This window comes from Delphinapterus leucas, unplaced genomic scaffold (assembly GCF_059928025.1).
Source record: "Delphinapterus leucas isolate spDelLeu-1000000601 "Yukka" unplaced genomic scaffold, BTC_Dleu_Yukka2 spDelLeu_asBTCV2_sq25, whole genome shotgun sequence".
Classification (NCBI taxonomy): Eukaryota; Metazoa; Chordata; class Mammalia; order Artiodactyla; family Monodontidae; genus Delphinapterus; species Delphinapterus leucas.
The window spans coordinates 16,020,464-16,032,428 of NW_028322234.1; the positions used below are offsets into that span (position 1 = coordinate 16,020,464).

The following is an 11,965-nucleotide window of genomic DNA, read 5'->3' on the forward strand; positions in this document are numbered from 1 at the left end:
TATTGCTTCAGTTTTATGTTTTGTTGTTTTGGCCGCGAGGCATATGGGATCTTAGCTCCCTGATCAAGGATCGAACCTGCATCCCCTGCATTAGAAGGCAAAGTCTTAACCACTGGACCACCGGGGAAGTCTCCCCAAGTCATTTTATGAAGCTAGCATCTCCCTGACACCAAAACCAGATAAGAAGAGTACAAAGAAAGAAAACTACAGGATATACCTCATGAATCCAAACACAAAAATCCTTACCAAAATATTAATAAATAGAATTCAGCGATACATAAAAAGAATTATATACATCATGACCAAGTGAAGTTTATTCCAGGGGTGCAAGGCTGGTTCAGTATGCCAAATTCAGTCAGTGTTTTCCACCATATTTAAGAGACTGTGGTTCCCTGAAGGTGTCCATGTCTGAATCCCCAGAGCCTGTGAATACTTAGGTTACATGGCAAAGGGGATTTAAGGTTGCAGATGGAAGTACAGTTGCTAATCAGCTGACTTTAAAATAAAGAGATGATCCTGGGACTTCCCTGGTGGTCCAGTGGGTAGGGCTCCACACTCCCAATGCAGGGGGCCCGGGGTTCAATCCCTGGTCAGGGAACTGTATCCCGCATGCATGCCGCAACTAAGAAGCCCGCCCACCACAACAAAAGATCCCACGTGCCGCAACTGAGACCTGGCGCAGCCTAAATTAATTAATTTTTAAAAATAAAAATAAAATAAAGAGATGATCCTGGACTATCTGCTGAGCCCAATGTAATAACAGGGGTCCTTAAAAATGGAAGAGAGTCAGGAAGAGATAACTACGGAAGAAATTCAGAGTGATATGATGTGAGGTTCCTACCCACAGTTGCTGGCTTTGTGGATGGAGGAAGGAATGAGGAAAGCTTCTAGAAGCTGGAAGAGGCAAGGAAATAGATTCATTCTTTGAGCCTTCAGAAAGGAAAACAGCCCTGCCAACACCCTGATTTTAGCTTTGTGAGATCTACGTAGGACTCCTAACCTACAGAGCTGTAAGATAATACATTTGTGTTGTTTTAAGCCTTTAAATTTGTGATAATTTATTATATCGACCACAGAAAACTAACACACAAGCTAAAGAAGAAACATCATAAGAATGTATCCATTCATGCAGAAAAAGCATTTGACAGAATTCAACACCCACTCATAATAAAAACTCTCAGCAAACTAGGAACAGAGGGGAAACTACCTCAACTTGGAGAAGCACGTCTACAAAACTTCAGTTAACATTGTGCTTAATGGTGAAAGAGGGAACACGTTTTTTTCTTTTGCCACGCCATGTGGCATGTGGGATCTTAGTTCCCCGACCAGGGATTGAACCCGTGCCCTCTGCAGTGGAAGCATGGAGTCTGAACCACTGGACTGCCAGGGAAATCCCACTTTTCCCCTTAAGACTGGGAACAAGGCAAAGATGTCCACCCTCACCACTCTTATTCAACAGAGTCCTGGAAGTGCTAGCCAGCACAATAAGACAAGAAAAGGAAATAAAAGGCATACAGATTGGAAAGGTGGAAGAAATGCAACTAACCCTATTTGCAGATGACATGATGGCCTGTGTACAAAATCACAAGAAATCTACCAAAAACGCCCCTTGAACTAAGAAGTGGGTTAGTTCAGCAAGGTTATAGGATAAGAGATCAGCACACAAAAATCAATGGCATGTCTGTATGCTAGCAATGAACGTGAAAACTGGAACTAAAAGTACAATGGTGTTTATAATTACTAAGGAAGAAAGAAAGAAAGAAAGAGAGAGAGCGAGAGAGAAAAGAAAGAAAGAAAGAAAAAGAGAGAGAAGGAGGGAGGGAGGAAGGAAGGAAGGAAGAGAAAGACCATGTCTGTGGGTTGGAAGACTCAACACAGGACATAAAAGATGTCAAGTCTCCCTCAACTGATACACAGGTTTAGTGCTATTCCTGTCAAAATCCCTGCAAGATTTTTGGTAGATACAAACAAGATTGTTCTAACGTCCAGGTGGCCTAATGGGCTTCCTGGACATTGTATCACTCTCTGGTCTCATCCCCTCACCACTCTGGCACCAGACTCCGTTCTCTCCCTTCCAGGCCTTTGCTTAGGCAGGTCCCCCTCCTGATGCCCTGGCACTGACAGCTCCCAGCAGCTCTCTCCTCTGTTCCCTTACTCCACCCAGGCCTCCCTGACCTCTTTTGGGCACCAGAGAGGAGGGGATTTCCCTAAGATATCGGGACCTGCCCAGGCCCAGCCCCCATCCAGCCCTGGCAGGGGAGGGAGCTCGGGAGCTGACAGAAGAGAGGAAATTCCCCTGGAACCTGTTTCTCTGCTTCCTGGCTCAGCCGGGGCACCCACTGGAGGGAGAGGCCAGGCCAAAGACCCGGCCCGCCATGGCCTTGGCCCTGAGGCCACCCCGGGCTCCCAAGCCCAAGAGCAGCCTGCCCTCACACTACCACGAGAGCTTCCTGGAGAAGAAGGGACCCCGAGACTGGGTAAGACGGGCCAGGGAGCTGGCGCTGCTGGGCGGCCTAGGCAGGTGCACCACCTCTCTGACCCTAGACCTCCGCAGCTGGTCCAGGATAATGCGGTGGGTGCTGGGTGGGGCAGGGCATGGACTGGGGGCTGGGAAAGGTTACGTTCTTCTGTCTGTCTGTCTCTGTCTCTCTCTGTGTCTCTGATTCTGACCTGAGCTCTTTCTCTTTCTCTGTATTTCTCCCTGCCTGGCTCCATCTCTTTCTGTCTTGGTCTCTTTATGTCTCTCTCGGATACAAACAGGATCAGCGACTTTACTCCAGGAAATGGGGAGTCTTCTGATTCCCCCACCTCCCCCCCCCCCCCCCCCCCCCGCCCTGAGCTAACTCTGTGAACTTCAGATCCAGGGGTCAAAGTCAGTACAGATTGTGAGGAGGGACAGTGAGAATTAATGGGGACTACGTCCCACAGAACCAGATACTGGCCAGGGGCCCAATGTGTGTGTGTGTGTGTGTGTGTCCCTCTCAGAATAAAGCCCAGCCTGGTTCCCACTGAGGCCCATCGCCCTCTTCATCTGCATACTCACCTCCTACCAGGACGCAAACCAACCAGGCTTTTCTCTGCCTTTGCCCTGGCAGTTTCCTCCTCCCGTCCTTCAGCCTCCACACATCCAAATCCTCCCCAGCCTAGAAAGCATCCAGAGGCAGGAGATCTCAGGGGTTAAGAAAGAGCACGAGGGCCCCAGAGGATGAGACCCAAGTTCACATCCCTGCTCCGCGCGGTCCTGACTCCCACGCCGTGTACAAGTGACTCTGCATCTTTGTGCCTCGGTTTTCTCTATTATAAAATGGAGAGAGAGAAAAAAAAAAAGGACTCCCTTGGTTGTTCAATGGTCAAGATCCCACACTTCCGCTGTAGGGGGCGCAGGTTCTATCCCTGGTTGGGGAAATAAGATCCCACAGGCCACACCGTGAGGCCAAAAACATAAAATTAAAATTAAAACGAAAAAAATAAAATGGGTTGACAAGGCCATAGGCATGGTTACAGAAGAGGGATATCTCTTTTTTTTTTTTTTAATTTATTTTTGGCTGCATTGGGTCTTCGTTGCTGCGCGCGGGCTTTCTCTAGTTGCGGGAAGTGGGGGCTACTCTTTGTTGCGGTGCGCGGGCTTCTCATTGCGGTGGCTTCTCTTGTTGCGGAGCACGGGCTCTATGCGGAGCGGGCTTCAGTAGTTGTGGCACACGGGCTCAGTAGTTGTGGCTTGTGGGCTAAGAGCGCAGGCTCAGTAGTTGTGGCACACGCGCTTAGTTGCTCCATGGCATGTGGGATCTTCCCGGACCAGGGCTCGAACCCGTGTCCCCTGCATCGGCAGGCAGATTCTTAACCACTGCACCACCAGGGAAGTCCCAAGGGATAACTCTTAACATGCCAAGGATCTGACTCAGCGTTTTGCATGTATTAATTCACCCAATTCTCACAGCAGTCTCTGAGGCAGGTACCTTTTTTTTTTTTTTTTTGGCCATGCCAAGAGGCATGTGGGATCTTAGTTCCTGGACCAGGGATCGAATCTGTGCCCGCTGCAGTGGAAGCCCGGAGTCTTAACCACTAGACTGCCAGGGAAGTCCCAGGCAGGCACCATTATTATTGCCATTTTATAGGTGGGGAAACTGAGGCACAGATAGCTTGAACAATGTGCAATGGATGGCACATAGCTGGTGCATGACAAAGTAGGTCTGACCATGTGAGTTTAATCACTTACTGCTGTATTCCCAGTGCCTGGCACATAGTAGGTCTTCAATAAATGTAAAATGTATATATGTAGTATGTACCTATGGATGGACAGATGGGTGACTGGGTGGAGGGACAGATAGGTGAATGGATGGATACATAGAGCTATACTTCGGAGACACTGCAGGTTTGGTTCCAGACCACCACAATAAAGCAAATATATATTATTTATTTATGTATGTATTTACGTATTTATGTATGTATGTATGTATTTATTTTGGCTGCTGCCAGGTCTTAGTTGCAGCATGTGGGATCCTCAGCTGTGGCAGGCGGGCTTCTCAGGTGCAGCATGCAAACTCTTAGTTGTGGCATGCAGGACCTAGTTCCCCATCCAAGGACTGAACCCAGGCCCCCTGCAATGGGAGCACCGAGTCCCACCACTAGACCACCAGGGAAGTCCCACAATAAAGCAAATATTGCAATCAAGTGAGTCATATGAATTTTTTGGCTTCCCAGTGCCTATAAAATTTATGTTTACACTAGACTGTACTCTATTAAGTGTGAAATAGCATTCTATCTTAAAAAAACAATGTACGTACCTTAATTTTAAAATAACACTGTTGGAAAAATGGCGCCGAAAGACTTCTTCAAAGCAGGGTAGCCAGAAATCTTCAATTTGTAAAAAAGAAAAAAAAAGAATATCTGTGAAGTGCAATAAAATGAGGTATGCTTGTCAGCAGGTGGATGGATGTGTGGGTGAGTACATAAGTTGATAAAAAGGATGAATGGATGGATGTGCGGCTGGATGAATGGATGGGTAGGCAGATGGATGAATTGATAGGTGGATTGATGGATGCTTGATCGCTGTCAATATAAGAGCTACCCTCATTATCATTATGGACTAATTAAAGTACCTCCTGTTTCAGGAAGTCTTCCCAGATTTCCCAGTTGGAGGGCTTCTCTCCTCCTCTGTGATCTCTTGGTCCAGGATCTATCCCTCCCTGAGGGTGTTAATTTCTCTTCTTTGGAGGATTTAAGTATCTATGCTTTCTCTATCTTTCTAAAACATCATTATTTTATTTTATTTGGCCGCACCATGCAGCTTGCGGGATCTTAGTCCCCACCCCCACCCCTCACCCCCAGGGATGGAACCTGTGCCCCCTGCAGTGAAAGCACGGAGTCCTAACCACTGGACCGCCAGGGAATTCCCAAAACATCATCTATTTAGAAAAAGAAGCCATGCCCCATTTATTATTTTGCCTGCAACAGAGCTGAGCGCAGAGTAGGTGCTCAGGGAATATTTGGTGAAAAACAAATTCTAGAATCTTATAATCTGATTTGTATCAGCCCCTTCGGCCTCCAGAGAGCTAGGACATTTGGAATTCAGAACACTGAGGGGGAAATCCTGAATCTGCAGACCTTCTAGTGTCCAGAGCCTTGTGAAATTCTGACTGTAGACTGAGCGCCTAGCCCAGTGCCTGGCACCTAGGAGATGTTAATATTTACAGGGTGGATAAGGGGACAGGGGGTTATATGTATGTATGGGTGAATGGGAGGGTGGAAGGATGGGAGGGTGGAACAGATGGATGAGTGGGTGGATGCATGGAAAACCATAAAGTGAGTTAGCACAAATTACTCCTAAAGCTCCTACCCCTGTAGGTTCCCTTTGGTCCTTTCTGAGAGTAACAGATCCCCAGAAGCCGGGCCATGGATGAGGAGGGCCTCCCCTAGAAGGCAACACTTGTTCACAGACCCAAAGCAGGTGATGAATGAAACTACGTAAAGATCTGGGAGAAGAGTGTTCAGGCAGAGAGAACAGCCAGTGCAAACGTCCTGAGGTAGACGATGATGGAGGTACCCAGCCTCGCCACCTCACCTCCTTCTCTTTCTCCAACTCTGGTCCACAGGATTACAAGAAGTTCTGGGCAGGCCTCCAGGGCCTGACTCTCTATTTCTACAGTAGCAATCGGGACTCCCAGGTAAGGATGGAAATGAAGGCTCAAGAATTGGCCCACCTTGACCCCAGGGACCAAGCAGAGGACATGGATGGTATGTCTAAGACAGGGGGCCTGAGGGGCCACAGGCCTGGTGCTCAGACCCTGTCTACTGTGCCCCCAGCATATGGAGAAGCTAGACCTAGGAATGTTTGTGAAGCTCACAGATGAAGCTCCCCGGGGGAGCTCCCATGACCGTGGCACCCACTTCTGCTTGGTCCTGCAGAACCAGGAGATCAAGTTCAAGGTAGGTGTCTTAAGGTGGGGCTGGTAGGAGACCCTTCCTTCTTGTCACACCCACAATTAACACATAGTAGCATGGAGTCACAAAAAGTTTACCACTGGGTTGGTGACACTGGGCAAGTCACTTAACCTCTCTGGGCCTCAGTTTCCTCAACTGAAAAGTGGGATAATATATGTAAAGTGCCCAGAACAAGATCTGATCCACAAAGACCATCACTGCCATCATCCAATCTTTCAGCTAACATTACTGGCACCTCTTCTAGTGCCAAGGCAGTGACTAAGACAATTAAAAATCCCTGCGCTTAGAACATTCGCTAACACCATACCCAAAAATAAACTCAAAATAGATTAAAGACCTAAATTTAAGACCGGATACTGTAAAACTCCTGGAGGAAAACATACGCAGAACACTCTTTGACATAAACTGCAGCAATATCGTTTTGGATCCACCTCCTAGAGTAATGGAAACAAAAATAAACAAATGGGACCTAATTAAACTTAAAAGATTTTGCACAGCAAAGGAAACCATAAACAAAATGAAAAGACAACCTACAGAATAAGAGAAAATATTTGCAAACGATGTGGCTGACAAGGGATTAATCTCCAAAATATACAAACAGCTCATACAGCTCAATATCAAAAAAAAAAAAAAATACAACCGAATCAAAAAGTGGCAGAAGATCTAAACAGACCTTCCTCCAAATAAGACATACAGATGGCCAAGAGGCACATGATAAGATGCTCAACATCGCTAATTATTAGAGAAAAGGAAATCAAAACTACAGTGAGGTACCACCTCACACAAGAACGGCCATCATCAAAAAGTCTACAAATAATAAATGCTGGAGAGGGTGTGGAGAAAAGGGAACCCTCCTAACACTATTGGTGGGAATGTAAATTGGTGCAGTCACTATGGAGAACAGTATGGAGGTTCCTTAAACAACTAAAAATAGAGCTACCATATGATCCTGCAATCCCACTCCTGGGCATATATCGGGAGAAAACAATAATTTGAAAAGATACATGCACCCCAATGTTCACTGCAGCACTATTTACAATAGCCGAGACATGGAAGCAACATAAATGTCCATTGACAGATGAGTGGATAAAGAAGATGTGAGATATATATATATATATATATAAAGCCCCTGTGGCTGGAGCAGAGTGAAAGAGGGGGAGAGAGGGAGGGAATGAGGGTTGGGGAGGGGGGAAAGGGGCAGGTTGTACAGGGCCTGTGGGTGACCAGGAGGACCTGGGCTTCTACCCTGAGGGAGGTAGGAGTCAAGGGAGGGTTTCAAGCATAGGAGATACATGATCTGACTTATGTTTTTTTTTAATGTTGATGTAATAACATTAAAGAATAACAGTACCCCACATTACTAAGAACTTATATTCAGACCTCATTCTAAATTAACCTGTTCAAGCTCATTTAATCTTCAAAACAGCCCTTGGACACAGAGACTCTTATTCCTCACTCCCATTTCACAGATGACTAGACCGAGGCTCATCGACACAAAATCTTTTTCTTTCCCTCCTTAGGTAGAGAGTCTGGAGTCTCGGGAGATGTGGAAAGGCTTCATCCTGACGGCGGTGGAGGTAAGAGTGGTCGTCCTCGGCCCCTCTCTCCCCCATTCCCCACTAGGCCTGCTCGGAAATCCTCTTTTTAATTTCCAACCTTCATTCCCCAAACAAACCTCTCCAGTATAGCAAACTTGTCACAAACTGGCGGCCTATGAGCCAGATGTAGCCCATAAACGTCTTTTGTTTTGCCAACAAAGTGCTATAAATTTAAGACAGCTGCTATCACTTAAAAAGCAGGAGTGTTAGTAAACATTCCTGATTTCTAGGTTACTCATTTGTTCCCAGTCTGCCCCCTGCAGGCCGTTGAGTTTGAGACCCTACATGCTAGCATTTGCTCTGTCCTCCTCATCACCGAAGTCCTCTCTATGCCCTCTTTGCCCCTGAGGTGTCAGGTGGCTCTGGAGCCCCCAGACCTGGGTTCCCATCCTGGCTGTATCCGCACTCTGGCCTCAGTTTGCCCCTCTGTGACATAGTCACAGCCTCCCATTCCCTGACGCCCCAATGCCCCCCGCAGCTCCGTGTCCCGTCTAACCTGAACCTGCTGCCCGGACACCTGTACATGATGGCCGAGGTCCTGGCCAAAGAAGAGGCACGACGTGCGCTCGAGATGCCCTCGTAAGTGCCGAGGGTCTCCTGGATGGTGGCGGGCTGGACAGCATGGAGCCGGAGAGGGCAGTGAGTGGGGTCTCCAGGTGTTGGGTCTTGAGCGTAAGACTGCATCCGGGCAGGGGCGGGGATTAGGTCTCACAGCTGGGAGCCCTACTGGGTGTTTGGGGCGGGTCTAGCTGCCTGGGGGCGGGCCTGGATCTCCATGGGCGAGCCTAGGTGCCTGGGGGCGGGACAAGTTTTCCAGGAGAGGGTATAGGTGTCTGGGAGGCGGGTATGGGTCTCTGAGTGTTGGCCTGTGTGGCCGCAGGATAGCCTGAGCCTCCGGAGGCAGAGCCTGGGCCTGGGGTAGGGCAAGGCAGGGTCTCCAGGAACCAGGTCGTGGACGGGAGGGCAAGGCTGGGTGCCCAGGGGCGGGGTTACGTGGGGAGGGCGTGGCTGTGTCTCTGGGGGCGGGGCCTGTCCTGGTGAGTGACGCGGCCCGCCCTAGGTGTTTCCTGAAAGTGAGCCGGCTGGAGGCTCAGCTGCTCCTGGAGCGCCACCCCGAGTGCGGGAACCTGCTGCTCCGGCCCAGCGGGGACGGCGCGGGCGGAGTGTCGGTCAGCACGCTCCAGACGCTCAACGGGTGCGCATGCGTGGCCCCGGCGCCGGGGTGGGAGGGGCGTCGGGTGTGGGGGTGTGGTCATATATAGGGGCGGGGCCAGGCAGAATGTGGAGCCGGGGGCGGGGCCTCCCGGGATGGAATCCATACAGGACGGTCCTACTGGGGGGCTATGCCAGGACCAGGCGCAGGGTTTTTCTAGGAGGTGGAGTCTTTCGAGGGCCTGGTCCCCTGCAGAGACCCACGCCAGGATGTGGCGTGGTCAGTGTGCAGGGGAGCAAGTCGGGGTTGGGCCCTCCATGGTGGCGGGGCCCGGACGAGGGGCAGGCCATTTTTTGTCCTCACCCAGGCCACTCACTCGCCCCTGCCCTTGCAGGACGCCGGTGGTCCGGCACTACAGAGTGAAGCGCGAGGGCCCCAAGTACGTGATCGACGTGGAGGAGCCGGTGAGCGCTGGGCCCGGGTCCCGGGTATTGCAAAGGTCTGCTCCCTTTCCCCGCCAGCCCTGATAACGTCCCCTATCTGACCCCAGTTCTCCTGCACCTCGCTCGACGCAGTGGTCAACTATTTCGTGTCGCACTCCAATAAGAAGCTGATGCCCTTCCTGCTGAACGATGACTACGAGAAAGTGATTGGTTGGTGCAGCCTCAGGGAACTCTGGGGGCCCAGTCCACGCCTCTCCCGCCCCCTCCCCGACCCGGACACCCTTGGGTCAGCCCCCAGCCGCCGTGCCTCCTCCAGGCCGCCCTCTCTGTTCCAGGCTACGTGGAGGCGGATAAAGAGAATGGCGAGAGTGTGTGGGTGGCGCCCTCGGCCCCCGGCCCAGGTGATGCCCTGTCCCCGCGGTCGCCACTGGGGCAGAGTGGGGAAAGACCTAGGAACCTCATGGCGCCACCTGTGCCCAATCTTCTACCCAGAGTTGCAGGGGCCGAGAAATTACCCAGACCTTGCTCTCCAGGGGCTTCCAGATTATGGAGGGGGCGGGCATGGCTGGGCACAGACAGTCCCAGCCCTGAGGAGTCGAACCTGGGGCTGGAGGGTGTGGGGGAAGGCGCGGCACCTAGAGCTGGGAGAAGAGGAGGCAGGTTAGAGTAGAGGGGAGTCTTCCTGAAGGAGGGGCTGTTTGCTGAAGGTCCCCAAGGATTTCAGTAGGTAGAGATGGGAAATCAGGGTGGGAGGTAGTCCCGATTACGAAGCAAGAGACTGGAAAGGTCTGTGGAGTGAGCAGTATAGTTCTCCCTGGGCTGGTCAGATGCTTCGGACCCCACGTGCATGATGGGCCCAAGTATACATACATATATACATGCCACACTCATGAACACAAACCTGTGTGTGTCCACCTGCATAATCAGAAGCTCCTATGTAGATAGTAGCTGCACACATACATGAATACAGGTGTCACACAGTTCCAGTCCCATGTAGCACACATATACATACCTCACGTCACAATCACGTACGTACACACAGATGCAGACATACCCACTCAAGAGCACAAATTCAGACTTTTACACATACACTAAATTAGTGCACACACTAATACAGACAAGCGGCCAAGCACATACCTTAGCATCCATGCGATGTCATGCACACACGTGTGTATAAACCCTTTGCATATATTCAACTTCTGCAAATTCACCCAGTGTCCATGTATATGCTACACAGGGACACACACACAGACTCATGAACGGGTACGGGCACAGACACACATGCATGCAACGAGGTGTGCACACACATCCTCATCCTGAGGTGTCTCTGCACCACGTGGGCCCTGACAGTGACCACAGTTTCCCACCAGGTCCTGCACCCCCTAGCGGTGGCCCTAAGCAGATGCCTCCCTCGTCCATCACGCCTGTGTCCAGCCAGGACAAGCTGCCCCCACTACTGAACCAGGATGAGAACTATGTGATCCCCATTGGAGATGACCCAGCTGCCAACTACGTGAACGGGGACGGTGGGTGGCGGCCGGGGTGGATGAGAGTTGGAAATGAGGAGCGGGCTAACGACTGGATGTGACATGCCACATCTCTGTCCACGCAGTGCCTTCCCCTAGTCGACCAGTTGTCCCGAAGCCCAGGAAGTTGGCCATGTTTCAGGCAAAGCCTCCAAAGCCACCCATTGTGCCCAAGTCAGGTAGGGGTCCCTCTTCCCAGCCCCTTTCCCATCCAGCCAAGAGCCAGCCTCAGCCTTCATCTACCTTCTCCACCAGAGCCCAAAAAAGGCCTCAACAGTGGCCTGGCCAGGAAGCTGGCAGTCAGCTCAGCGCAGGCTTTCTCCTCCCCGACCACAGGTAAGGGGTCAATGCAGGGTGGGCTTCACAAGCGGGGGACCCGTGTAGTCACACATGGGTGACCTCCACGCTTGGTTTAATGCTCTGCTGTGTCCATCTTGAAATTCCTCATGTCCACTGAACACATTTTTCATTTTATGCTGGGCCCCGAAAATTCTGCAGCGGTCCTGGGTGGATATAAGAGAGAACAGCCTGGACTGGGGAATCCCTGGTGCCGCTGAAGCCTCAGGGACCACCCCTCTCCCCACTCCCAGGGCTGGCAGATGTGACAGCAGAGCTGAAAGGGAAACTGCAGAGGAGACTGGCGCTGCAGCGCGCAGCCGAGTGCGCAGGGGATCAGCGGGCCAATCTCCAAGTGTGGCGCATCAGTCAGGCAGATCCCTCCTCCCAGAATTAAAGCTCAAGTGACCCCTGGACCTGCGTGTTTGGCTTGGCTGGGTGGGGCAATGCGGGGTCCCTCAGATGACT

At 50.9% G+C, this 11,965-nt stretch overlaps 1 protein-coding gene across 5 annotated transcripts; it reads left to right on the forward strand.

Annotated features, from left to right (window-relative positions):
* Window positions 1–2,256: 2,256 nt before the first annotated feature.
* On the forward strand, window positions 2,257–11,913 carry STAP2 (signal transducing adaptor family member 2). 5 transcript variants are annotated; one of them, XM_089905631.1, is made up of 13 exons: window positions 2,259–2,477; window positions 6,093–6,164; window positions 6,304–6,426; window positions 7,962–8,018; window positions 8,518–8,618; window positions 9,100–9,234; window positions 9,587–9,656; window positions 9,743–9,845; window positions 9,971–10,036; window positions 11,006–11,148; window positions 11,248–11,340; window positions 11,417–11,497; window positions 11,752–11,913. In XM_089905631.1, exons 1-13 carry the CDS (start codon window positions 2,376–2,378, stop codon window positions 11,764–11,766), a joined length of 1,161 nt encoding a protein of 386 aa, XP_089761757.1. In that variant the 5' UTR covers window positions 2,259–2,375; the 3' UTR covers window positions 11,767–11,913. The 5 variants fall into 5 exon arrangements, with proteins under 5 accessions (XP_089761755.1, XP_089761754.1, XP_089761757.1 ...); XM_022557295.3 differs by having other exon boundaries at window positions 2,260–2,477; window positions 11,006–11,161; XM_089905630.1 differs by adding an exon at window positions 4,477–4,671 and having other exon boundaries at window positions 2,398–2,477; window positions 11,006–11,161; window positions 11,248–11,497.
* The last annotated feature ends 52 nt before the right edge of the window (window positions 11,914–11,965 follow it).